The sequence below is a fragment of the Gopherus flavomarginatus genome, chromosome 22 (assembly GCF_025201925.1).
Source record: "Gopherus flavomarginatus isolate rGopFla2 chromosome 22, rGopFla2.mat.asm, whole genome shotgun sequence".
NCBI lineage: Eukaryota > Metazoa > Chordata > Testudines > Testudinidae > Gopherus > Gopherus flavomarginatus.
The window spans coordinates 7,161,154-7,188,588 of NC_066638.1; the positions used below are offsets into that span (position 1 = coordinate 7,161,154).

The window sequence follows — 27,435 nt, forward strand, 5'->3', positions numbered from 1 at the left end:
TTATGAATAAGTCATTGTATAGTTATTTACATCACAGAAAGGCACAAAATAATTCAACAAAATTAAGAAACAAACAACCCCTTCAATTAATCTACAAACACCCACCCACAATCTGAAAGTGAAAACAGCATGCAGCATTAGTGTATTAAGGGGACTCACCTTTCCATAGTCCCCCCCAGCACCACATGGACTATCCCTAGACAAAGCTAGGAATACTTACACTCATATTTTTTAGTGAGGGGCGGATACTTGGCTTTAATAGCCTGCTGGTCTGCTGTCAGATTATAGTCCCTGTAGTTGTCTGCCATAATCACTGTCTTGTGCACTACTCACTTCCTGCTTTATAAAAATGGCCATCCCCTTCCAGGCTACTGGCGGGGAAGTTCCCACACGTGATGCTGGTGCTTAAAGAGAGAGTTCTCATTTTATCAGGCCAGTCTCTGTGGAGAATCAATAGCAATTTTGGAAGAGTTCTTTTATTCATATAACTAAATATAGCTAGCACCACAATTGTAGGAGGCTGTGGAACTGTGATATTTTAAATGTGCCTCTTTGAATTCCCATGCCACCAAATCCTTCATTCATGGGGGAACTTTAGATCTTGATTCTGCAAAGATTTTACATGTGTGTTTAAATGTATGCACTGCGTGAATGGTGAACATGCTCAGTGGGTAAATCAAGCATGTGCACAAGTCTTTGCAGGTTTGGGGCCACAAACTGTAAACTCCTTGGAGCAGGAATCATGTCTTCCATTATGCCCCAAGCATGCTGCCAATGCTCCATAAATAATAGAATGATGTTAAAACCAAAGTAACAAGTCAGTTCTATAGGAGGCCTGACTGAGCTTGCAAGTGTCAAATGTTTTCCAGTCCCCCTGAAGTTAATGGCATCTGAGGATATTCAGCACTTTACAGAAGGATGCCCAGTGCGCATATGGTAATCTAAACATAGACATGTTACAAAACAAGCCCCTATAAAACCCACCAAAACCACAGCAGCTGGCACACATGCAGACTCCGTAGCTCTCAACCATGTTACTACAGCAGATAAAAGTGAAATCTGTTCTTTAGGGCAACGACTGTTTATTAGGCCCCAATCCTGAAAACACACACAAATGCTTAAGTCAATGGGGCTCTGCATAGGATCTGGTCCCTAGTGAACAAGGTTGTCAGATCCCAGTGAAGAGTATGTTTCCTAAAATCAGCCTCTTTGCAGTTTCTTCAGACTTTCAAGCCACGTTTTAATTTGAAAGGTAAATGGAAATAAACTTCAGGACCAGAAAACACATATCAACTGCAGGTTCTGTAATCAAGTATTTATCCCCCAAATGGACCTTCCCATATCTTCCCCTTCCCCACGGAGTGACCAGCCTTGCTCTTTCCTTAAATTGCTTGCATGTGGAAGGATCTATCTACAGCTAAATCCAAGTAGCATCCTCAACAGCTGGTGGAAATTGTACTGCTTCAAAACAGTGTTGCCAGCTCTTGTGATTTTATCATGAAGGTCTCACAATGTGTAGTGTCTTCTTAAAGGCCCAGGTTCTGGAATCATGATATTGCATGATAATTTCAACTTTAAATTTTTGAAGTAAATTTCTAGTCCTCGTGGTTGCAGAGAAAAGCTTGAAAATGTAAAGCAAGGGATTCCTAAAGAGACAAAAGGCAAGGGAAAGGACCTAACATTTAATATATTAAAAATATATATATTATTTTTAAAACAATCTCTCAATTGTTATGGGCCAAGGTAATTATTTTTCAATATTTGGGGTTGACAATGCAGGGCTAATAATGTTCTGAATGAAAACATAAGAGGGGAAATCTATAAATAAGGGCATATGTGAAGTGAAATAAGGGTATAACTTTTTAATTTCAGGAGAAGGGAAGGACTTTTTGGAAGGGCTAAATAAAAAGCTCTCCTAGTGCTTTTTATCAGGAGATTTTAAAGGAGGTCAGTATCATTATTTCCACTTTAAAAAATGAGGAAATAGAGGCTCAGTGATGTGCAAATGATTTATCTAAAGTCTCCTAGTAGGCCACTAGTAGAGTCAGAAACAGAATCTGTATTTCCTGAGTCCCAATCTAATGTGTACACTGCTAGGCCACGTGTTTATCAGCAGCTAGGCAGCTTTTTTAAATTGGGATTAAGGGCAGAGTATAGTTTGTGTCTATCCAGTGTAGTGTTTTCTATAATGTCCATCCCTGTCACATCTAAGTGGAAAGGGGAAAGTACTGACTAGGGTTGGATATAGGTCATTTATGTCTTGCTGCCATGGAGAGAACTAAGAAAATAATCAGGAGACAGGAAACATCAAAGATTTTCCCTTATGCAGGGCACATAATCAAAAAAAACTGAATTGTGTCTGTTATGTTTAAACTCTTTGGTGAAGAAGGGTGGTAACAAACAATCTAGGAAGTAGATTAAAGGCTGAATATGAACCTTATTTCTCAAATTCCGTAATTGTCTGGATTTTAGGGTGTTCCATACTATTATCTGATAATAGATTGCTGTGACTTGTAGACAAAAATTTTTATTCCTAGGTCTATTTACTTCCCTCAGATGCAGTATGTACAGACACACAAACTTTATAAAAATTTGCATAAAGTGGAGCAGTTTTTCTGCTCTCTCCTAGATGCAGTATGGAGACCTCAAATATCTTGGAGCACTGCATAGTGGGGCCTCTAGTCTCTCTAGTGTAGTGCTGCACTATTTAAAAACTGCTTGGACCAACATGCAGCCTTGCATACTGAGACCTAAAATATGTATGTGAACCATCTGCCTGTATTATAGATGAGTGGTTGTTCATTGCTGTCATGAACAGATAAGTAAGAGTTAATAGAACAAAAGTACTTCATATCTCTTTTGCCTGTAAAGGGTTAACAAGATCAGTGAGCCTGACTGTCACCTGACCAGAGGACCAATCAAGGGACAGGATACTTTCAAATCTTGAAGGAGGAAAGTTTTTGTGTGCTGTTAGTGTTTGGTTGTTGTTCTCTCTGGGTTCTGAGAGTGACCAGACGTGCAACCAGGTTTTTCTCCAATCTCCCTGATACAGGTTCTTATAGATTCAAAATAGTAAGTACTAGGTGATAAGGCAAGTTAGGCTTATGTTTGTTTTCTTTATTTGCAAATGTGTATTTGGCTGGGAGGAGTTCAAATTTGTATTTTGCTGAAAGGATTTTAATTTGTACTTGTATACTTAGGCTGGGAGGGTATTCCCAGTGTCTATAGCTGAAAGACCCTGTAACATATTCCATTTTAAATTTACAAAGATAATTTTTACTGTTTTTCTTCCTTTAATTAAAAGCTTTTCTTGTTTAAGAACCTGATTGTTTTTTTATTCTGGTGAGACCCCAGGGGACTGGGTCTGGATCCACCAGGGAATTGGTGGGGAGAAAGGAGGGAAGGGGGAGAGAAAGGTTAATTTTCTCTCTGTGTTAGGATTACTTTCTCTCTCAGGGAGAGTCTGGGAGGGGGAGAGAGAAGGAGGGGGGAAGGTGAATTTTCCTCTCTGTTTTAAGATTCAAGGAGTTTGAATCACAGTGATCTTCCAGGGTAACCCAGGGAGGGGAAGTCTGTGAGAGGCAACGGTGAGGGAAAGGGTTTACTTTCCTTGTGTTAAGATCCAGAGGGACTGGGTCTTGGGGGTCCCCGGGCAAGGTTTTGGGAGGGACCGGAGTGTACCAGGCACTAGAATTCCTGGTTGGTGGCAGCGCTACAAGTACTAAGCTGGTAATTGAGCTTAGAGGAATTCATGCTGGTACCCCATCTTTTGGATGCTAAGGTTCAGAGTAGGGGTTTATACCATGACAATTGCATATTCCTCCTTGGTGCACTTTAGCCAGTACATGATACAATATTACTCCTTATCATGGATCCACAAGATCAGTGCTACACTTCCAGTTTTGGAACAGCATCTTGGAGGAATCCCTTTGATCTGCCAGACACCAAGGGGTCTCACTTGTTTCCCAGGGCAGGCCATACATCCTTACTATCTCCTGAGACTGAACTTCTGGGGCTTCATCACTCCTGCTACACACTGAGCTCTGTTCAGCAAGTCCAACTGAGACAGGGTCCTGCTAGAAACTTGTACGCTCTTCAGGAATTAGTGCACTTTACCAAGTAATTACACTGACACTAACATAGCATTTTCAATACAGTAGGGTTTATTAGTCAGTTGTAACACAGCATAGGAAGTCCTTAGGTTAGCATACAGAAATTAAGGTTAAAACATAGTCCATTATGGTCAGCCCAGAGCACCAGCCAAGCAGTAGTGGACCCCATTTTCAGACTCTCTGTCTCTGACTTCATTCCTCAGTTCCCAGGTACCAGAGCTCCAACCTTCTTCCAGGAGCCAACTCTTATGTCCCCACCTCACACCTCCATCCCTTTGTTCTCCAGCTTGGGCCTCTGCTCAGCTTCTGTGCTGAGAAGCAGGGACATCCTCCTCCATTTAGGTTATTAGTTGCTAGGTGTCAATGTCCTGGTGCATGGGCTTTCCATTGTTTCCTGGATTTTCCATTCTCTGCCAGTCCTTTTTAATGACACTCATCTAGTCCACTCAAGTGACACACACACAGACACAGTATGCACGGACACAAAAACTTTATAAAAACAGACACAGCTATGTCTTAGGCTATGTCTACACTATCACTTTTGTTGGTGTAATTTATATCACTCATGAGTGTGAATAAGCCACCTCCCCCAAGCAGCATAAGTTACACTGACATAAGCACCAGTGTAGACACGGCTATATCTAATGTTTGTAGCCATAGTCTTAGCCTTCCCTGAGAGCAACCACAGTCCTTTTCCCCCAACTGGGTAGCCACGTAAATAGGGGAAACTGAGGTACACATAGGATTCATAATTTTTTTTTTAAATTCTCACTTTGTCACTTAGGGCTAGTGCTGGTTTTTGACTGGCAGGAATTACATACAGGCTTTACCCTTCAGTCACTCGCTTAAATGACCCCAATAGTGCTGGCAGAGAAGGCACACCTGTGCGATGAGATGGGACAGCCACAACCATCGGGCATGGGACAAAAGTATATAATGCTGTGCCAGGCCATAGGGTTGGATGGTAGCCCATCTGGAAATAGTTTTGGGGGATGGACTGTTCATGGCCTCCACAGTGTCACCTGTGAGATGGGTGCAATTGCTGATCTCACCATCCAGGATGACCCCAACTAATGCATGCACACGGGGCTAGAAGCTGACAGTCATAGAGACAGAGAATATCAGGGTTGGAAGGGACCTCAGGAGGTATCTAGTTCAACCCCCTGCTCAAAGCAGGACCAACTCCAACTAAATCATCCCAGCCAGGGCTTCGTCAAGTGGGTGGGATCTGTACGCAAGTGGGCACATGCTGGTTACTGGCCCTTTAAGAAGACCCGGGCGAGGAACAGGGTCCATGCCGCCCTACATTGGAAAATGGCGGCTCCCAGGGGAACTTCAGCAGCACCTTCGCCACCCACGTGATCAGAGAGCGCGCTCACCGCCCTCTGGGCCCGCCCCGCCGAGGTCGCCTCGGCGCTATGATTGGCAGCGGGGGCCCGGCAGCGGGCTGTGATTGGCGGCTGATGGCGCGAAGGGCGCGCGGCGCTGGAGCCGCACGCAGGGGGCAGGAAACAATAGAGCGGCGGCTGGCGGGGACGGAGGGAGGCGAGGAGCCGGCTGGCCGCACCGCCTGCACCGACGCCATGGCGGACAAGGAGGGTAGGCGAGAGCGCGGCGCTGACGCGCAGGCCCCGGCCGGCCTGGGGCCCCTCCCGCCTCTCTGGGTCGGGGGCCGCTCGGCCCCTTCCCCGGCCTGTGGCGAGCCTGCGCCGGGGGGAGGGGCCCTGCTCGCGGTCCCCCTCCCCGTGTCTCCCATAGAGCCGGTCCCCGGGGGCGAGGCCGCCCTCCTGGGAAGGGCTGGGGGCGGGGTCCGTCCCGGGGGGGGGGGGGCAGGCTGCGGGCCCCGTGTCGCAGGCAGGGGTAGGCCCAGTCCCGCAGAGGCACGAGCGTGTCAGCTGTTGGGCGCGCGCGCGGCACCTGCTCCCGTAGGGCCCCCTGCTCTGGGGATGTCAAATGGGGGGGGGGCTCCCGGAGGTGCCCTTCTGGGGTTCACCACCGCCCTCGCACGGTCACTGCTGAGTTCCTGCCCCTGGGAACGTCAGGACCTTGCGCACCCTCGGCAAGATGACGCAAACTGCACTCACTCAGCTGCTTCCTAGGGGCTGCGTACGGGGCTTTGCGGTTTGTGATTCCCCAAGTCGCCCTTATCTAGTAGTTTAACTCTCAAGGGCCCCCAAAGACTCCCCTCCTGCGCAAATGGAAATATCTTTGCACAGTCTGGATTCTAACCGCATCTCTACTATTGCATTTTTGTAAGATTCCTGGATTGCTCAAACCTAGATAGTATGAAAGGAGAGAGACTTTGTTTTTAATGTTCAGTGAAAACACGTTAGAGAAAAATGCCATTCTAAATGACAGAAAGCTTTATGCCTTACCTTTAACGCAGTTTTTAGTGAAGGGTGAGTTGCTAAGTCTAGATTCAACTCACCTGTCACACGAGGAGATGCACAGGAATCTATTGGCTGACTTAGGGCTACATAGCCTTATTGGGGATATTTCTAGTATGAACTGAGCCTAGCACTGCTCCTTTGTATTCCAGGCATATTTAATTTTTATTGCTACCTATATCTGTGTGATGAATTTTTATGTATTGGTTCTGGATTAGCCTTCTTTATCTGAAGAGGGAGAGGTGGTTGCATGTGCTGCAGGGGATTTTTAATCCAATAGTTGTCATTTTGGTAGAAGTATGGTCTATGTATCAGCAGTGTGACAGTGTCAGGCAGACAGCTAGTTGTTAAATGCCCACTCATTGTCTTGTTGCCAGCTTATAAATGTACTTGTCCATATTAATTTTGTGCATTTAAAAAAAAAAACTTTAGCAGCCTTTGATGATGCGGTGGAGGAGCGTGTGATCAATGAGGAATATAAAATTTGGAAAAAGAACACTCCTTTCCTGTATGATCTGGTAATGACCCATGCTCTGGAGTGGCCCAGCTTGACTGCTCAGTGGCTTCCTGATGTAACAAGGTAAACTGAGCCTCTTATTTTGAATGAGGAGGGAGAAGGTGACAGAAGAACAAATTTATCACATCTCATATTGCTGTGAGACTGTATAATTGCTGTCTTCCATGACCAGCTGTTTGTGCTCTTGCCTTATCAGTAGTGAGTTGAGGACTGTTATGATGTGCAGAATGTTAGCCAATACCTCTGCTCCTTTTTGAGTTAGAAATGAGCTGTCTTGACAGATTTTTTTTTGCCTATATTCAAAATATCCCATTGTTTTCTGCTCTTCTTCCTCCACCCGACAAAAGCTTCAGAGTAAAAGTAAACAGTTTATATATGTCCATTGCCTGCTTCTTTGTCTGCACACAACCACTGTCATCCCCTAAATTTCTGAGCCAATTTATTTTCCATCTGCTGTTTGCAGAAAGTGCTAATAAACCTCAAGGTTTTACTCCACTAGCAGCTCCTTGGGGGTATATCAGGGACACTATAGAGGGGCAAAGAAAACAAGTAGGCTTTGGTGCTGTGAGGATTCCAGTATAGGATCTGGAAGCAACCTTGTTTGGAGTGAGGGGTTCTCCTGTCTGAGTAGGAGGGCAGGGACAATGCTAAAATGAGTGGGTGGTTGTGTTGTGTGTTTTTGTTTTTGTTTTGTAAGGGATAACTTCCAGGCGATGGCTCATTCTGATGAGCTGGTTACAGGTGTCTCTCTCTCTCTCCCTTGATTCCTCATGTAATTTCATTTTGTTGTAGACCTGAAGGCAAAGATTTCAGTATTCATCGACTAGTTCTGGGGACCCACACTTCAGATGAACAAAACCATCTTGTGATAGCCAGTGTTCAGCTGCCCAATGATGATGCACAGTTTGATGCTTCACACTATGATAGTGAGAAAGGAGGTAAGATTCAAATGTGATGAACGAAGTGGAGTTCTGATCTTTCTCTCACTAGCTCTTGGCCTTTTCTTAGCTTTGGGTTCATAAAGTACAGATATAAAATTAAAAACTCTTACACTATTTAATCATCAGGAAAAGATTCAGCTTCTCTCTCATGGATTTCTACCCAGTACCTCTGTAATCCATATGCTACACTGAATGAAATTTAATTTTCACTTAGTAAAATGTAACCTTTTTTTCTTGTAACAGTGATGAAAAGAAAGGGGGAAAGGTTTATTGCAATATGGTGGGGTACAACTGTATATCCTTTATGAGACAATTGAATTCTACAGGTTGTCTTTTACATTGCATAAAGTATTCCTTTGTAGTGACTGTGTTTTCTTAACCTGGTGAAAGGGTCCTTTTCCCTGGCCTTAGAGGGGGTGTAATGTTTCAAATGTTCTCTTTAGTTTGAATCCTGCTGTCAATATTTGTGCCAGCCCCTTCACAACAAAAAGGATGATTGTACTTTGTCCAGTTAAATAGCCAAATACTTTGGGTTTGGATCCCATGTTTTCTGCAGCCTTGTTTGGCTGCCAGTGTTCCTACTTGTTATAAGGAATGGCTATTTTAGTCAGTTTAATCAATTGTTCTACATGACATAGATCATTCCCAATCCAGTTGTTTGCTGTGCACTTTCTTGCTAGAAGCCAGGATTGTGCAACTGGCATTTTGATCTTTGGACTTCTCAGTATTGCTCATGAACAAGATTCTATCTAATAAAATACTTTATTTTAGTATTTGTTTTCCAGAAATGTTAAATCTCTGTGCTGCTTTTTTTCTCCTTGGTATCTTAATACTTTTTGTTTTTCATGATGGGTATTGAATCACAATAAAATTGCAAGAAGTATTCAGATAATTGAGATGGGAAGTCTGTAGAAATCTCTTCAGCCCAAAACCTTTAATTGTGGTCCTAAAATGGCTTTAGTTTTAATTTAATGACTTTCACATTAGTACCTCTTTCAAGGAATATACCGCACAATACTTGCTCTCAGTTTCATATTCAGATGCTAAACACAGCTTCAAAAAGGCTATCACTGAATTTTTTTAGTCATCTGACTTTTTCTGTAACCCTGATATGCTTGCTACTAACTCATTCTTCCATATGAGGCAGTATGGCCTATTGAACTGAGCACTAGACTAGAAGCCAAGAATGCTTGACCTAATCCTAGCTGTGGCACTAATGAATGCCTTGTCTAAATGCCCATGGCAGGGCCTCATTTTTGTGGCCTTGGGCAGGTTGCTTAATATAACCTTTCCACCTCAGTTCTACTCTAAAACAGAAATATGTTTTCTGTTGTCCATTTATCTTCTATTTTAAGCATATTTTTATTAGTTGTAAATGAGTGGAGCATAAACAAGAACTTTGTTTAATTTATTACAAGAACATTGACAAGGAATGTGAACTTTGTTAGTTATTTTTAATGTCCCAGTACCGTAAAGTACATTCATCACAAAAGAAAACCTTGCCATTTTACTGAGAGTTCAGTTGATAGGAAATTATCAATTCAATAAATCTTATCTAAAAATTTTGAACTTTCTCTGAAAGTCTTATTTTTTGCATTCATGGGCCAGATTCCAATGTGGTTTCATTATCATTCAGAAATGGAAGAGAAATCTACTGTGAATCCATTCATAGGAGTAGGTAGATTGATGCCAACACTGTGGAAGAGAGGTCAGGAACTCTGTCCAGGGATTCTGTCACTCTGACATTCTCATCTCTGGTCCCTTGCTGCCAGACCAATGGTGGTAGGTCCTATTCTCTTTCCTAGCCTTGGTTTGCCTGCCAAATTTTTCCTACAAGGTCCTGTTGCTTCCTCAGGGAGCCTTGGGGGTAGGCTGAAGGCTGTATTGGTCCTGGCTGCAGAGGCAGGCTGAACTGTTGAACAACATTGTGCTGTAGCTCCAGGCCTTAAAGGACAGTATTATGCTTTGTTAAACAAAGTTTGGTACCATCTAACTGGGCAAGACTCAAACTGTTGTGTTTGATTGGAACACATCTGTTCTTAATCTCCCAACATACATTACCTATTTGTAGAACAGGCTCTTTTAAAAATTAGTCTTGCACCTTCACCAGTAATACACTTGTCGTGAGTTTCTTAACTGAAATAATTAGAAGAGGGTTCTAGTAATAAACTGTCTTGGGCATGGTTTGGGAGCTAGTTTAGAGTCCTGATGTATGGATGTAACAACAACAAATACATTTCAAAATGAAGTATTTGAAAACCAGCTTCTCCTGGCTTATTTTCTGCGAATATTGCTTCAGAACAATGTATTGTCCTGTAATCCATGTGACTGTTTCTCTGGCCTTGTTGAGTTCTCGTATTCTGATTTGAATGACCTGCTCAGTTCACTATTAACAGCTATCTGTTTCTTATTTCCAGAGTTTGGAGGCTTTGGCTCTGTTAGTGGGAAAATTGAAATTGAAATAAAGATCAACCATGAAGGAGAAGTGAACAGAGCACGCTACATGCCCCAAAATCCATGCATCATTGCCACAAAGACTCCATCCAGCGATGTCCTGGTCTTTGACTACACCAAACACCCCTCTAAACCAGGTGTCTGTAGCTCTCTCTTACCATAGTCCAAAGTTGGAGCAAAATTCTAATGGATAGGCCTTGTGAATCTTTCTTTATTTTTTCTTTTTTTGAGGGGGTGTAGAAGGAAGGGTGAAACAGCCCAATAGAAGCTTAAGGGTATCGTGGGATACATCTTGTCAGTTTTAATTCTAAGAGTTAAAAACTTGTGTAGAAGACTTCTCCAAGGAACTAGTTGATGTGTGCCACCAGTGGCTGCCTCACTGCATGCTTTGTCATGTCTTGTGTAGAATGTATTGGCTGAGTGGAGCACCACTAGCATTTCCTCACTAAGGCAATGGTGGGAGTTCACCTGTTGTGGTAATGGAGGATGATCAGTGGCCAGTTGGAAGCTGTTTTGTTTGCTAGGTGGCTGAGCTGCTGTCCTGGCTAACTGCAATGTAAAATTATCAGCAAACAGCCTAGGCAAAGTGGGGGGGAGTAGCCTTAAAAACTGGTTTGGACTCTCTTGGGAGAAGCAGAGGAAGATCATTGCTAATTACAAAATGAGTGGATTTTGGGAGCTTAATTGAAAACAGATCCTACTAATGCAATAAGGAGAATTACCAGAATAGTAATTGAGGGTTACATTGCACCATCCAGGCTGACAAATTACTTCTTGACTTACAGGTTGTAGACAGAGAGCAAAGACTGTCTTTATGTTTTTATAGCACCTTAGAGTAATGGAACCCTGATCAAGAATGGAGCTCCTCAGTAATAAAAGCAGCGAAGAATCCTGTGGCACCTATAGACTAACAGACGTTTTGGAGCATGAGCTTTCGTGGGTGAATACCCACTTCGTCGGATGCATGACATGCATCCGACGAAGTGGGTATTCACCCACGAAAGCTCATGCTCCAAAACGTCTGTTAGTCTATAGGTGCCACAGGATTCTTCGCTGCTTTTACAGATCCAGACTAACATGGCTACCCCTCAGTAATAAATGTTTGAAATATAATTCCTCCTTTTAGCAGCTAAAAAAAATTAGTTGTAACACTTTGCTTTAGCGTTGTAGATTGTCTTGGTGCATTCTACTGCTTTTCTTAAAAATGAAACGGTCCTGCTACTGGAGAAAATAATCAAGAGACTAAAGTGGGAATCCTATTTAAAATGTGAAAGCAAAGCTTGGGGAAGAACCGTAGAATTCTTGTCCTTGTGCTCCATGATGGGCTTGCATTAGTGGAGTTGTTAGGAACTGAAGTTTTCTGACATTACCTTTGCAGACCCTTCTGGAGAGTGTAACCCTGATCTGCGTCTTCGTGGGCACCAAAAGGAAGGCTATGGACTATCATGGAATCCAAATCTGAGTGGGCATTTGCTTAGTGCTTCTGATGATCATGTGAGTATTGTAAATGTATGTAAAATGCCGGCTGTGCTTTAGTTGATTAACTATTGCTTTTTTAGGGGTGGGTGGGGGGAGGTGAGGAGAGTTCCTCTATCTTAAAGATACACTTTTTCTTTAAGACCATCTGCTTGTGGGATATTAGCGCTGTTCCGAAGGAAGGTAAAGTGGTGGATGCAAAGACCATCTTTACAGGGCATACAGCAGTAGTGGAAGATGTATCTTGGCACCTGCTCCACGAATCTCTTTTTGGATCTGTTGCTGATGATCAGAAGCTCATGATGTAAGTGGGTAGTATCTTTATTTGTAAAGTGGGGGACGTTCCTCCTTTTCTCGTGACATTGGACAGGAAAAGTTTATATCCCATCACGTTTCCTTTCTTTGTAGTTGGGACACCCGGTCAAACAACACTTCCAAACCCAGCCATTCTGTGGATGCTCACACAGCTGAAGTGAACTGCCTCTCTTTCAATCCCTATAGTGAGTTTATTCTGGCTACAGGATCAGCTGATAAGGTATGGTCTGTCTTGAATGTGGACAGATGACATCCCTTAAGCTCATGTTCACACAACCATATATTGCTAACTCTGCTAAAAGTATCTCTTGACTTAATTTTATTTTTCCATTTTCTTGACTAGACTGTTGCTTTATGGGATCTGAGGAACCTAAAACTGAAGCTGCATTCCTTTGAATCTCATAAAGATGAAATATTTCAGGTACAGTAATATCTTTTTATGGAATTACTTTGATTTTTGTTTCCTGCAGTTGAGAGGACACTGACATCCTGCACAATATTAAAATTCGTCCATTTAGTTCCTTTCTTTCCACTGTTTTTAGTACTAAGGATATTTGCATTTAAAAACTTGTGGCGGGTTTTTAGCTCATCTTTGTGATTCTCCCCGCAGTAACTAGTTGCAGTGAGGAGCTCCATAGATAGTGAGCTCTCTAAATGTGGGAGAATACCAAACCCTTAAGGGAGTTAATAAAATGATTGGCAGACTGGAACAGGTTAGACGAGAGGTATGATGGCCATTCCTCATTATCACTAGAAGAGTGAAATGCTAGCAATACAGAGTAAAAATAAATTATTCATGGTGGTAGACAGAAACAAGGCGGTGTGCTGAAACAGCTGCAGCATGTTCATCATCTGAATTTGTCCCTCAAGGAAAGCTGCACCTTCATAGAGTACAAACTGGTGACCAATAATGGGGATCTTCAGGATCAGCTAGAGACAGGGAACAATTGAGAAAGCAGGACATTTTTTATAGACAGACTAGCATCTTCAGCATCAGAAGAGATGGCAGGTGAAGATAATTGTCCAAGAGCAGCAAAATGGAACACTGTGATTTGAAAGAGAAGAATATGCAGGGGTTTGTTGGGTAAGATGATTGCGATCATTGAGAACTATAACTGCTTCTAAATAGAACCCTTGATGGCGCTTACAAGCACTGTTGGAAGATATGTACTTAGAACCCTACTCTCTTCCCTCAACCTCTGGCCCAGTTATCAGATTAAGTAGTAATCCCAGGAATAGTTTATTTTCCAGTTGGAGGCAGTAACTCTAGTATTTGGGCTGGTATAAACAGGATTGTGGGATTTATTCCTTTTCCCTCTGTTCCGCTTTTTTTTTTGTGCTCCATGTAATCTTGCTTCCTATTTCACATGAGTGCATGGTTTGTGTAAGTGTAACCCTTGGAGGATAGTGTTTTTTCAGTAAGCATCCCACATGAGAAGGAAGATTGGATGTTGCAGCTCCCTGGAGTCTGAGCACATCACCTCATTCATGCTTTAGGCATGCAGTCTTGAGTGTTCACAAGCCGCTCTTCCATGTAAAAGCATTATCAATGGAAAATTCATATTTTGAATTGATGCATTTACAATTTGAAGTTGGAAGATCGCATTCATGAGATAAAGCAGATGTTGCTCCACTAACTAACTGTCTCACGCATCGCTTCTTAAGATTCATTGCCTTTCTGATGTGTGCTCTTAATTTTGCAGGTTCAGTGGTCTCCTCATAATGAAACTATTTTGGCCTCCAGTGGTACTGACCGCAGGCTAAATGTCTGGGACTTGAGGTAAGTCCTAAACTGACAATGTTACGTGCTGTTGTCTTTCCTGAATCAATTCCCTTGTGTCCTAAGAAAAATCTGTTTACATTTCGCTCTTGTTTCCACTACAGTAAAATTGGAGAAGAGCAGTCCCCTGAAGATGCAGAGGATGGCCCACCGGAGCTGTTGGTAAGTTTCCCAAACCATAACACTGGATCTGACATGCTCTCCATCTCTGCACTGTAGACCTGAATGCTCTGTCTTTTTTTGGTTTTTTCCCCAATTTTAGTTTATTCATGGTGGTCACACTGCAAAGATATCTGATTTCTCCTGGAATCCCAATGAACCCTGGGTAATTTGTTCTGTATCAGAAGACAATATTATGCAAGTCTGGCAAATGGTAAGTTTCTCTGTGGTTTGTGGGGGGGAGGGGGGGCATGTTTTTTTGTTTTAGTGGCTGTGTGGGAAATGACACTATCTCAGATCTATTGAGCAGAGTAGAATTCCCTGCTCTGATACAGACTTGTTTGCAGCCTTGGCGAAGGCTGCATGGAAACACCTGAAGTTGGTTTAGGTTTTGTTTGTAAAAAAACCAAACATTAAAGAAACTACTTCATGTCTCTCAATTCCAAAAATGTGTTTTTTTTGGGAGGATATAAACATTCTCTTCCAGTATTTGGAACCCACACATTATATTAGTGTGTGAGAGCCAGAGGAGAAGTTGAAATCTGATCGGGCATTGTCCAAAGTGAGTGAAATGCTTACGAATGGTAAATAGAATAAATGGGGCTAGGGAAACTAATTTTATATTGTTTTATGTAACTCCAGTTAGAAGCATAGGAAAAGAAACTAGTGTTTTTAAGTGACTTATACCTTGACAGTTGCTTTTTCACCTCCTATTTATCTACCCATAAATGAGTGGAATATCAACTTCGCAGGGGCTTTGGTATGATAGCGTTGAAGTGCTTTGAGATGTTCTGAAAGGCACTTACTGTGTGTAGAGTATGTGTGTGTTCCTTTTTAAAAAAAGAGGGAAAAAAAGGTTCTTTTCCATATATTTAATTCTTTAAAATACAGTGGGATTCTCAGTGATCTTCACTTACAGTTAAGGAGGCAAGTCCCTAAGAGTGTGTGTGTGTGTGTGTGTATGTACAAACTACAGTCTTTATAATGAGTTTTTGTTTAAGGGAATACTGTGGAAAACATGACCATTACGAGACGGTTCCGTTGTATTTTTAGTAACACTTCTGTAAATGCTAAATGGCCTTGAGGGATGAGCGCTCAGTATGTGGAGATGAGCAACTGCTAGAACTGCAGTCCTTGGGAGTGCTCCGATTGAATCCCTTTAACTCAGATGAATGTTGTCCTCTTAAATGCAACAGAGTCCTGTGGCACCTTATAGACTAAACCGATGTATTGGAGCATAAGTTTGACGAAGTGGGTATTCACCCAGGAAAGCTTATGCTCCAATACATCGGTTTAGTCTATAAGGTGCCACAGGACTCTGTTGCTTTTTACAGATCCAGACTAACATGGCTACCTCACTGATACTTCTCCTGTTAAGTGTTTCTCCAATTCCCCACCCCCTATATCTGTTTTGCAGGCTGAGAACATATATAATGATGAAGACCCTGAAGGAAGTGTGGATCCAGAAGGTCAAGGGTCCTAGATGACTGACCTTTTACTGTTTTTAGTCCTCTTTCCCTCTCTTCCCTTCCAGCCCTGATATTGACTTAACACTGGTTTTGAGACACACATAGACTTTGTTGTGTTCAGCCTTCCTTATGTAGATACCATCAACAATGCTTTTAACTCCAACAGTGAGGACTCTAACTTAAGGACTTGGCCCAACTGAGCTGGTACTGTGCTATAGCTCTTTGTTTAAATTTCCTACAGAAGCTTATTGTGTATCGAACTGGCCTAAGATGCCTTCATGAAGTGGGAAAAAAACTCACTTTTGTTTTTCTTCTGCTTAAATGCTAAAGCTGCAGGTTTTCTGGCTAACTTTAACCAAGGTTTGAGGGATGGAGCCACCTAAGTGTGTACCTGAGATGATGCAGTTCATATGTTGCAAGGGGTTTTAATCTGTGAGCAGCTGATAAGTGGAGAGTGGAATCTGTTGTCCTCTTTTTGGTAAAACTCAGACTGTCAGGATCCTTTTAGTCTGTGTGCCAGTATTTTCAAGTGCAGATTCTGACTTCAACCAGAACTACAGTTCTTTCCTTAATTCCGGGTTTTCACTTTCTCTTCCCCCGCCCTTCCCCTTCTGGTGGGCAACACAGAATCTTGGATACGGTAGCTATTCCTGCAGATCATTGTTCATCACCCATGTAGTTTGCTCTATTGTGTGTTCTTGAGCTGTGTTTTTCATATTATATTTTCTTTCCTTTCTGTGAAATGGTTTTTAAAACTTGGGACCACCAAGTTGTAAAGTTGTATGTTTTTACCAGACTGATGTACCACAGATGGCATGCCCAGTAATCTGAAAAAAACATTGGTAGTTGGTATATGTAAAACAAAATATTAACTAAATGTGGATGAGCTACCCCTTTTTTTTTTTTTTTTTTTTTTTTTTTTTTTTTTTTTTAAGGAGTTAGTCCTTGACCACTGACTTCTGCACATCTCCCACTAGGGTGACCTGTTCAACCAGTAGGATATTACTCTCCATGACTAATTATGTGTAAGTGCTTCAGATGGAATAAATTGTTTTTCTACATAAATGGTGTGCAGCTTTTGATTTGTGTGTGTGTGTAAAGCTTATCTTCAGGAAAAGTGCATTCTCAAGGCAAAATTGTACCTCTTACAATAGAGATGCTTACTGAGCAGTGGTGTGTGTGGAGGCATTATACCTTCTAGGAGGTGCTTTAAAAGGTGTGACCTACAAATGCTGCCAGGAGAATGCTGGTGCATAGGAGGCAGTACCATGGCTTCTCCACATCAACCTCCTGGGGCTATTAGCATTGGCAGCAGTACCACATATTATCTTCTCTGTGCCCCCTTCAGCCAAAACATGGCTGTGCTGATAGGGGAGGAATGAAGGGTACTCTCTTGCCCATTCCTTCTAGAGTACATGTACAGAGCTATCCATAATTTAGCCTTTAGAAAGTTCTTCTGTTCACACCCTCTCAAGGACAAAGTTCTAATGGCGTGGCAGCCTGGGACGGGGAGAGTCCAAAATCTTGATATCCGTGAGGTCAAAAATCAAATTCAAGGTTATGTAGCATGGATTGCCTTTTTTATATAAGGCTTTGTGGCTCTGATTCATTCAACATTAAGGCAAAGCTTGGCCTTCAAGAAATGAAGCAGACTGAGGTGTAGTTCGGAAAAGGGGTTACTGCAGAGTCTGAATCACCCCAGGTACTTTGAGTGGGGCTGTGTCTACACTACAGATGCTGTGGTGGTGCTGCTGCTGTAGTGCCATGGTGTAGATACTTGCTACAATGATGGAAGGGGGTTCTCTATTGCTGTAGTTAATTCACCACTCCAACAGGTAGTAACTAGGTTGATGGAATAATTCTTCTGTTGACCGAACTGTCTACAGTAGGGCTTAGAGATGTAGTTAAGCCACCCTCAGGAGTGAATGTTTCACACCACTGAACAACATAGGTCAGCCTAAATTTTAGATGTAGACCAGGCCTGGGTCTTAAACTCCCTACCGATTGTTAATAGGCTGTTAGGTCTACATGCTATGATGATCATTAAGGTGTGAACAAAACATCTGCGAATTTGGATTTGATCACGTGAGCGTGTTCCATGAGGCAGACTGTGCTTTGGGATATACAAGCAGCCTTTAAAACCTGAATCCTTATTTTCAAGGTGAAATTTTTATATAAAGTGGAAACCATTTATCTGGGAACTTAGTTTATGGACCCTACTAGAACATGTCACAATACAATCGTCATCTTTTGTACTACAAAAGAAACCATCCTGTTTACTGTGTAACAACAGTAGTCCTTTGAAGTGTGTTCTTCGAAACAAAAAAATTGGCTTTCTATATGACCGTTTCTGTGTAGGCTTATACAGTCCACCTACAAAGCAAGATCAGATATGCTTTCCAAATACACAGCAAAACATACATCTATCGTTCCTCTTTATATGTTCGTTGATTAGTGCAAGTGTACTTTTCTGTGCTCTCCTGGAGGACAGCAGCTTCATTCTTTTCTACCATGCTAGAAGAGCAACAGAGCAGCACCTCAAGAAATATAAACAAGCAAATGATTGTCTAGTCTTCCTGATTTTAAATAGCTGCTAGTCTTATTTAGGAGGGGTGAGCAGGGAGAGGGAAATGGAAGTGTCCACTGCAGATACTTCAGTCCTTCTCATTTAGTGCCTCTGCATTTATTTTCTGATAGAATAAGGAAAATCCATGAATCAGTCTTGATTGACTTTCTCTTCTGAGTTGCAAAGATGACCATAGATTTCTAAGCAGCCCCTGCAAGGGAATAAAGTAGATTTAGGCCACTGATTCTATGAAATAATGATCGGGAGAGTTACAAGAGGTGGACTTTATTTATGAGAACATCCTAGTGCTGCAAGGTTTCAGGAATAGCACTGGATAGCAACCAGGTTGGCTGACTAAGCATGTAGAACTGTGAGATTTGCCTCCAGAATGCAGATCTACTTATCCTTAGCACAGAGTTTGACAAATGAGGAACTACTGCTATGGCAGAGAGAGGAATGGAGTTGACAGGCCACAGACAACACATGCTTTTAAATTTGGGTGCCCCATTTTAGGTTTCTTATTTAGATGTCTCAATCCATATTAAGTGGCCTAACTTTTAGTGGTGAACACCTGCAGCATGTGTAAGTATTCAGGGATTCTGACTATTAGGCAACTTTTTTATTTAGGTGCAGATATGAATTTAAGAGTCCAAGACTGACCATTCATATTTGAAAATGTTGACCTGTGAAACCTGTGATTTAGAATAATCTGGCCTACATCTGTAGTGTCCTAAAGTCTTTGCTACCTGATACCCGTTCAGAAGAGTGGATAAAACTAACTCCTTTGGCAGTCTTGGGAGAGGGACTAGAGATGAAATGGGCTAGAAGCCTGAATTTCTCCCTCTTAAGGAAAGGGTAATTCCCTCCTAATTGTTCTGAGGGAAGCATGATATCTCTCTCTGGAGTGAGGGAATATTTTCTGAAACTACAAAAGTAAAGAGTGGGAAACATACTACAGTAAAAAGAAAAATTACAAAACATCTCCAGAGCCTGTACAGCCCAAGGAACGGGTAAGATGTCCCAAAGTGCAAACTTTGAAAAGTGAGACCGGTGATTGTTCTGATGCAAATCAATGTATTTTTGTTTGAAATTCTTGGTGTTGTGGAGCATTCCCATAACATGATGAGGCGTCCCCAGAAAAAATTAGCAGTGGTGATATTTTGGCTAGAAGGGGAATTTTCCCCTTTGCTTGTGGTGATGGAGAATATCCACTTTTCCAAAACTGGCCTTCTTCAGGAAAATTGTGTCCCCACTTCAATTTTTCTGTGTTGCTAAAGGTCTATCCATTTTAATTTCTATCTGTCTCATCCTGCTCTCTGGTAAATACTTGTGTTCCAATCCCTCCCCATTCTGGCTGACACTAATGGTATTGTGCCTAGTTTGCACAGTAAGTGCTTTCAGTCAAAGTAGGACTGCTCTGGTCCCCTGCTTGTATAGGAACTAGGAGCCTTAGGCTCCTACTCAACCAATGTATAAGGCGGCCCTTGAAAACTAAAGAGAAATAAACTGACTTGTAAATAGATAGCTCCTGGTGCAGGCTGGTCCTCAGCTCTTCCAACTCTTGGTTCTTACGTTGCTGAAGTTGGACCTCATTTTTCAGCTCCCTTAGCCTCTCTTCCATCTCTTCCACCTGTTCCTGTGGACAAAGAAAATGTCTGATGTGTAACTATGAGACACAGGTCCTGGGGACTGAAGGTTAACCAGCTCTTAGTGTTGCCTACAGGGGGAGGGGTGGGAGGTAAAGGATTTACCCTGCTTGCAGCCATCAGTATAGCAGGTCTGCCTGTTTACATTCTGGGTTTGCACTGGTGCAGCTATACTGATGGCTAGCCCCACCCATTGATTAATCCCTGGTATAGATAAGGAACCTAGTTTGCCTAGGGAGGAAATTCTGCTCTTGGCCGAATGTGCTAATGCATGCTCAGTAGGCTCATCTGTACATATGGGATGTTTCTCAGCTCATAGTGCCTCAAGAAGCAATAACTGAAGTGTAATACAAACAGGAAAATTCTGTGTTTCAGAGAGATCTAATCTGTATTTTTATCTTAATGTAAAATTGCCAGGAGGTAAAGAGGAAATTAATGGGGAGAGTACACCCTGAGTTCTTGTGTGATGGGGAAATAGTGGGGAGATCATCGGAATCAATTTTCAGCAAACCCTGGCCTTTCCAAGCGCTAAATGGGAAGAGAAATCTAAAATGAAAAGTTGATGTAAGGCCATGAGCTGATCTGGACATAGATGGCTTGACTTATTCTTCCTACAGAGCCTGCTGTATCTGTTACCTTCATGCATGATCAGGGCAACTTGCCAAAAGCTTTTCAACAGCAGCGTTCAGAAAGGGTATAGGGATTGAAATCCAAGTCCAGTTTTAGAAGCCACTGACTGCCTTGGCTTGCTTTAACTTAGCTGAAAAGTGAAATGGGGTTAAGTGTGGTGGATCATCTTCACCGAAGTGCACTCTGTAGGTATTTAACTGCTTTTCCTACAGAATGGGGGAGAAATCTTAACATTGGACATTTCTCTTGTCTTTATAGATAACCTCTGGCAAGGAAGGCAGCATCCCTGGGGCACAGTATGTAAGACTATTACTATTAATGCAGGAGGAAGTCAGCCAGGCAGTGCTTTCACTGGGACCCAAAATGTTAAGGAAACAGCTGTATCAGGGCATTCAGAAAGGCTTTTACTTTTAAGGGAGCACCAACTTCATTTACTAGATGGCGTAGACTCTTCTTAGTTATGTTAAGAAAAGTAGAACAATACTGAAAATAGTCTGCCATTATAGGCCTTGACAGTACATTCTCCCCTTTGAATTTTGTGGGTTCAGGTTTGGTCTCAAAAAGCGTATTCTAGAAATAGAAAAAACTAGGGAAAGTGTTTAAAGATGGAAAGAATTTCTACAGGAAGAGAGATTAGAGTTGGACTATTTTTAGAGAAGAGGTGAATGTGATAGAGGGATAGAAAAAGGGTCAACGAGGGGGCTTCTGTTTATCTTCTGTCATAATACAAGAACAAGATAAAGGAAATACAGCAGATTTTAAAATGGAAAAGGAAACTTACACAACTTTAACTGTGGAACATATTGCTGGAAAAGAGCTTAGTAAGATTCTGAGGAGGAGTAGTCATTTATCTGAGTAATATCTGCCATTACACCAACTGGGATAAAAAAAATGTATGAGACCTAAACCTTCATGTTTCAGGGCATAAACCAACCACTATTAGAAAGAAATTCCCTCTCCTTTCCATCCGCCGAGCAGGCTATGGCATAAGTAGCCATAATGAAGGCTTAAATCTTTCTTTGAAGCTTCTGATGTTGGCCAGTGGAGGACACAGGATACCAGACGGGATGGACCATTGGTCTAATGCAGGATGGGAATTTGTAGGAAAATCATTTCTCTCTCTAGAGGGGAAAATAGCCCTATTTGAAACAATAGAGGGAGGGCTACAGCTCTTCCCATCAACATCAGTAATTTAGTAATAAGTGTATTTGGTTTAGGCATTTGTAATGGTGCCAAACATCTCCACAACTGGTGCTTCGTGTTACTCAAACCAGCTGCCAGCAAACGCTTCAATTTTCAAAATAATATTGGACATCCACTCGCTGACTTTGCCAATGATGCACCAGTGAGGGCAATTCCAATGTGTCTTACAGAGCAGTCTGAAGCTCACAAGGTTAGCAGCCCAGGGTCCTGGCAACAAGGTGACAGGATAAATAACAGGCATAAATCATTTAAGGCTTTATAAACTAACCAGCACCTGGAACTAATCCCAGACGCAGACAGGGTATTCTGAACACTAGTGTCATCGTAGAAGCTTGCTCGGAATAAGAGGAACTGCTGTATTCAGCACAAAGTGAAGCTCTTACGTTCTTCTCGGGTAGCCCCAAGCAGAAATGTGATGTGCTGCACGTTGGACTCTTTGGATACATCTCTCTCCCTCTTTGTTTATGATGTGCTTATCTCTGTGGTATTTGAACATGTATGTCTCTCAGACAGAAATAAATCAGCAGGTGTGTGTGTTACATACCTGTAAACTAGTGTGTGTCTGTATATTGGATATGCAGTGTTGTTGTAGTCCTGTCGATCCCACTTTATGCCTATGCATCCAGTATACAGAGACATCCTGGGACAAATCTAAACAGAGATAAGGCCAGATCCTCCAGTGGTGCTAATTGATGTTGCTTCATTGAAGTCAATGGAGTTTCACTGAATTATACAGAGGATCTGTTTCATTTCTCTCATAAGTCAATCAAAGCTTGGAGGCTTTTTAAAAAAACAAAAAACTTTAAGCAGGACTTGTATTTGACATCCGATTTAAATGCAAATACATAAGACAACTGCTGCAGGTATAAAAATCAACAACTTTGGCACTACACTGCTTCACAGGCTTTAATCTAACTCATGGTGCTGGACTTTAGGCCCTTAATTAAGATTTGCTTTTGAAGTAACAAAGCTCAAGTTATTTCTGCTCCATTGCGTTTCACACAGCATGTGAGGTAGGGACTGGCTTTGTTATTTGGAGGGGCTATTTAGGTGCCTCGTGTTTGAAGAGGAGATTGGTAACCGATCTGGTTAAACTAGAAGAATATTTCCTTTGGCTGCCCATGGTGGTGAATCCCTAGCAATATCACCTGGTGTCCTCTTTATTTCTAACCTCTCTTTTCTGCCTACCTAGCAGCTCCCGTTGCTTTGCCTTGCCTCCATCAAGGAGAGGGGACATGTTTTTTCTGGGCTACTAAATGTATCGGCAAGTAGATGTCTGACTTCCTATTACCTCTGTTATTCCCTGCCATCTTTTCCTTTGGCTCTGAGTGCAGTGTCTTCTATACCCTAGTTTCCACAGGTTTCAGAGTAAGATTCCCAGCTCTTGTGTGTAAGGTACTTGTCTAGCACCAATCACTGTAGTATTTAGCTGCTGAATCCAGGGGCCAGACCACCTACATGGAAGCAGCAGAGACTAGGCCTAGACTAGAGTGGTGCTTAAGCTATTTTATAGGCCCGTAAAACATACCCTGTACTGGAGAACTTCTTCATCTCGTTTTTGCTTAATGAGCACGATTTGTTCTTCCAGACTTCTGTTCTGCAGCCGCAGCCTGCTGGCCTCTCCCTGCAGTGGTCTCAGTGTCTCCTTCAGCCCCTGAATCTCTCCCTGTGTTTGTTGCAAAGCCTTGGCACTGGCTTCTCTCCTTTCTAAAAGGCACACGAGCTGCGGTTCATAGTGTTTCTCCAGGCCCTGGCGGCTCTCTGCCACAAAGCTCTCGAACTCCATGGAAAGCCTTCGGCTCTCCTGCAAGTAATGGCTGTCCCCCCGGTACTGGGGCATCTCCAGCCGCTGCCTGAACTGTTCCTTCTGCTTTTCACAAGTCTCTCTCAGCTGCGATACTTCCTCTGAAAGCTGGCTTACCCTGGTTTCCAGTTCAGCCTGATAGACAGCATACTGGGCCATGTCATGCCGTCTGGTTTCCAGCTGGTACTGGCAAGCCACGCACTCTCTGGTCACCTGGAATAGCTTCTGCTTGACTTGTCGGATCTCGTTTCTCAAATTGTCCCGCTCCAGCTTCACCTTGGCCTGCAGCCTGTAGGCTGCCAGTATCTCCTCATGAGCTTGTCTGATTTCTTGAAGGGCAGGTTCCCGGAGCAGCGTGAGTTCCTGGATGAGGCTATCCCTCTCCTTCTCCAACTGCTCCACGGCTTCAATGCATTCCTGGAAATGCTCTCCCAGCTCCTCAATGCTCAGAGTCTGGGATTCCGCAACATCTAAGTCCGAGGGACCATCTGCACCATCCACATGCTGCTCCAAGGGTGTGTCTGTGTTGTTCAGCTCCAGGGGGGCATTTGTGTCACCCATATGTAGCTCTAAGGGGGCAGGTGCCACTTCAGGCTCCAACAGGGCATCTGTAGCATCTCCCTCGAGCTCTAAGCATGTACCTGAATCGTCCACATGCAGCTCCAAAGGGGGTTCTGAATCTGCCATCAGGTCCCTGGAAATGAGAGATGAAGTGTGAATCAGAACAACATCCACTGCGAGTTTCAATCTTCCTTGACAAACTGTTAAAGGAATGGTTCCTCAAACCGGTTCCCCTGAACTAGGAACGTTAATGGTGTGTTAAGCTAAGCCCCTGCTCCTGCTGCAGGGCCCCATCTCTGCTGCTCTTAGCTGCCTTTGCACAAGTAAAACACCCTTCCTGTTCTTTACAAGAGACCATGCTCTCAAAGCATGAAGGCTACAGTATGATTGGAATTGATGCATTGTGCATGGTCTTATAAGTTTGCTCTTAAAAATATAAGATGTTTAACAAATAAAATAAGAAGTGACATTAGCTCGGATGGACCGGGAAGAAGAGATGTGTAGTAGTAATTTGAAAACCAGCTGCAGTTCCAGTGGTACCCACCCTCCCAGAACTGTAGAACCACTTCATCTAGTGGAATTGCAGGGAGTTACAGAATAAACAGCCCAGGACAATACATTACAAAGTTGCAGTACCATGACTGGTCAGGTAGTAAAACTTCACTAATGATGCAAACTGTTATCCCATGGCAGGATATGACCAGTGAATGACTCTGCTGAAAAACTGGCACATAGACACTATGGTGACTTGCATTGTAAATGCCAGGGTAGATGTATCCTTTTGTTTCCTGGCTGCCGGTAGTAAGACTGTTTCTGATCATTCCTTGTTGCCTCACAGGAAATAGATCCATTTACTCATTGTTTCTTCACAGTGCTTTGCGTCACAAGCACAGAGGATCCTACTGGAATGTCTGTGGGCATATGTACCCCTAGACCAACAGTCAGCTAAACTTTTTTGTTTACGTGAGTGAAGGTGTTCGCTGTTAGAGGTTGGGTGTGGAAACACATCTCTATATTTCTTCTGTAGTTGGTACGTGAGCTGGTAGCTAGATGCTGTAGGGATGGGTGCATTAAACATGCCTAGTTTCATATTACTGCTTGTCAAACTATTTCTGTCAGGCTATGTCCCACGGCAGCGCTTTGAAGTGTGTGTGTGGTCCTGGTAATCCATCTCCACGAGGGGAATAGCTCTGGGAGCGCAGCTCCCCACGCTCTGAGCCTGTCCACACTATCACTTTAAAGCACTTAAACTTGCTGTGGTCAGGGGGGTGATTTTTCATACTCCTGAGCCAGCAAGTTAGAGCGCTGTACAATGTAAGTGTACACAAGCCTTGGTTAGGATACTGAGGTGCTGCAGTAATACAAAATAATAATGTGTCTTCCTACCTCTCCCATGTGCTGTGACTGGAATATATGTGCTAAGTCTGTATCTCTCTCTTCTATTTTTAGGAGAGAATTTACTACTCAGAATGATAGAAAGTCAAATGAAAGGCTTTTACTAGGTGCTGTTGCACCGAGAGCTTGTCTTGCAAAATGTCAGGCAGACAGCAATTTTTACTGCCAAGTTATAGATTTTTCAGTAAAACCTGCCTGGTTTTCTGCCATGCTGACACAGCCTCCGAGGGAGGGAGTGTGCTGATAGAATGCATCAGGCTCTCCAAGATGGCTGAGGATGGAATACAACATTTAACACAGAGCAGAGAAGCTTCAGCTTTCCCAGGAGGGATTCTTAACTCGCCTCTGCAGCTGTGAGTTGATCATTCATCCACTACGAACTATGTAAGTCCCTAATACATGTTATTGTTACAAAATGCTTCAGTCATAACTAGTCTAAACACATGTGCTTTGGGGTCCGGAGGAGAGAATGATCTATTGCAAAAAGACCGTTACACTGTTTTTTTTAAATAACACCCTAGAATAGGTTCAGTGGGGAGCTGCAACCACACCCAATTTGGAGTAGAGTTAGAGAGGAAGAAAGCATGCTCGCTGCCAGCATGGATCTGAGCTAACGTCTAGTCACCTAGAAATAAATTCACGTAGGCTGGCACAATAACAGCGCTCCCCTCTGTTCGCTAAAACACTTCTAAGATGAGAACAGATTAGTTTCACGGATATGCTCCCTCTTTCCAAATAAGGCAGTTTTCTGAAATCATGACACATCCCTAGCCTCAGAAGCAGGGTGAGTGTCTCTTATTTCCTAAGGGAGAAGGGGAAAGATCGTGAAAAGGTGAGGACAAAAGCAGACCCCCTTTTCAGCTGGTACCATCATCTTCTTGGCTAATTGAACTCCTTGGTGCTCATCTGCATGTGTGGGACTAAAATCAGGAAATAACCCCTGGCACACCTGTCCTGCTGTTGCAGGATTTAATCCTGAAACTGATCAACTGCCTAAGACCACACACTGCAGTCCCACCCTTCCAGATCTGGGTTTAGAGATTCACATCCACTCACCATACCACCTCTCTTCTCTCTCTCTCTCTAGTTCACACAAGGAATCTCTTACCTGGCACGTAACATCCCTTCCTTATGGTCCCGTGGTGAAGTACAATACATTCCTCAGCACAGACTAGAATAGCTGGTAGTCTGACCTGCATGTATTGACTAAGGCAGACTCCTGGCAGATCTTGTAACCCTGTCAAATGAATGAAGCTGCTGCCTGCAGGAGCCCTGCTGCCCTACGTTCTGAGCAGAGCTGCTGGACTTTCTGGGTTAATCCCAGCAAGAAGGGTGAAAGTGGCTCTGCTCAGGGAAGACCCCTCCCCAGCCCTTGCCTTTTGCCCCCTTTACCCCATCTGGTCCCAGACGAGGGAAAAGCACAGCCCCAATTTGCAATTGTTAGCGCTCACCTTTCTCTCCAGGAGCCCAGTTCCTCGTGTTCTGGACTGGACGTGGGCGTAGCATGGGAGTGTGTATTTGCTATTAATAAAGTGTTAGAAACCAGAGCCCCCTGGCCTCCAAGCAGCAATCTCCCTTTCTTTGCCTGGAAGCCAGCTGCAATGCCAGCTGCAGGCAGACACTGGATCCCTCCCAGTGTAATCAGGGAGGAGGAGGAGGGCGGAGAAAGGGAGAGCTGGCTCCTTGCTCCAGATCATTTTTAGCAGGCCGCAAGTTACAGCAAATGAGGTTGGGTCCTTCCAACCCATAACCTGCCTTCAACTTTCGGGGCTTGGGAGCCTGGATCTAAAACATGCCCATCCTGGGAGGCATTTTCCAGGGAAGGTGGTAGCTAGAGTTACCCTGTTCGAGACTGAGCACAAGCTCTGGGTTGCTGTGCTCCTTTGATTTTTAGAAGGATTTTGAAGTGATGGTTTTCTTTGTGCAGCCTTACGCCCGCCTCTTCCCTGTCCTTATTGGGCCCTCCTCCCTGACTGGCACAATACCCTTCCCATCCTGGTCCAGCCAGAGAGGCAGCTGT

At 43.2% G+C, this 27,435-nt stretch overlaps 3 protein-coding genes across 12 annotated transcripts in view; 1 reads left to right on the forward strand and 2 right to left on the reverse strand.

Annotated features, from left to right (window-relative positions):
- The window catches only part of ZBTB8OS (zinc finger and BTB domain containing 8 opposite strand), a 77,050-nt gene extending 76,705 nt beyond the window's left edge, over positions 1-345 (reverse strand). For all 4 annotated transcript variants that reach the window (XM_050932649.1, XM_050932647.1, XM_050932645.1 and 1 more), the window contains exon 1: positions 221-345. In XM_050932649.1, coding sequence (XP_050788606.1) covers positions 221-308 — 88 coding nt within the window. In that variant the 5' untranslated portion in view covers positions 309-345. The remainder of the gene's footprint in view (positions 1-220) is intronic.
- Positions 346-5,585: 5,240 nt separating this feature from the next.
- The window catches only part of RBBP4 (RB binding protein 4, chromatin remodeling factor), a 43,265-nt gene continuing 21,415 nt past the window's right edge, over positions 5,586-27,435 (forward strand). Inside the window, exons 1-12 of one of the 6 annotated variants that reach the window (XR_007770926.1) lie at positions 5,586-5,711; positions 6,932-7,079; positions 7,809-7,954; positions 10,375-10,548; positions 11,790-11,905; positions 12,031-12,191; positions 12,296-12,422; positions 12,546-12,623; positions 13,906-13,982; positions 14,087-14,144; positions 14,245-14,355; positions 25,470-25,799. Coding sequence is in view for 5 of the 6 variants with exons in the window: in XM_050932623.1 (XP_050788580.1) it covers positions 5,696-5,711; positions 6,932-7,079; positions 7,809-7,954; positions 10,375-10,548; positions 11,790-11,905; positions 12,031-12,191; positions 12,296-12,422; positions 12,546-12,623; positions 13,906-13,982; positions 14,087-14,144; positions 14,245-14,355; positions 15,559-15,624 (1,278 nt within the window). In the remaining variant the exon portion in view is untranslated. Of the gene's footprint in view, positions 5,712-5,989; positions 6,234-6,271; positions 6,365-6,931; positions 7,080-7,808; positions 7,955-10,374; positions 10,549-11,789; positions 11,906-12,030; positions 12,192-12,295; positions 12,423-12,545; positions 12,624-13,905; positions 13,983-14,086; positions 14,145-14,244; positions 14,356-15,558; positions 16,676-25,469; positions 25,839-27,435 lie in introns of those variants that run through there. The other 5 variants (XM_050932624.1, XM_050932625.1, XM_050932623.1 and 2 more) reach the window with 5 other exon arrangements.
- SYNC (syncoilin, intermediate filament protein) lies at positions 17,800-27,043 on the reverse strand. 2 transcript variants are annotated; one of them, XM_050932637.1, is made up of 4 exons: positions 26,867-27,043; positions 23,184-24,153; positions 19,688-19,812; positions 17,800-18,387 (listed from the first exon to the last, which is right to left on the reverse strand). In XM_050932637.1, exons 2-4 carry the CDS (start codon positions 24,144-24,146, stop codon positions 18,327-18,329), a joined length of 1,149 nt encoding a protein of 382 aa, XP_050788594.1. In that variant the 5' UTR covers positions 24,147-24,153; positions 26,867-27,043; the 3' UTR covers positions 17,800-18,326. The 2 variants fall into 2 exon arrangements, with proteins under 2 accessions (XP_050788594.1, XP_050788593.1); XM_050932636.1 differs by lacking the exon at positions 26,867-27,043 and adding an exon at positions 26,524-26,818.

What these genes read in the sequence shown, in the direction of transcription:
- SYNC (XM_050932636.1), bottom strand. Translation starts at nt 26,573, where the DNA reads ATGTATTGTACTTCACCACGGGACCATAAGGAAGGGATGTTACGTGCC. An exon ending in GAAGGGATGTTACGTGCCAG is followed by an intron (nt 24,154 to 26,523) that starts GTAAGAGATTCC and finishes TCTCATTTCCAG; the next exon opens with GGACCTGATGGCAGATTCAG. An exon ending in CAGGAGCTATCTATTTACAA is followed by an intron (nt 18,388 to 19,687) that starts GTCAGTTTATTT and finishes ATTCCCTTGCAG; the next exon opens with GGGCTGCTTAGAAATCTATG.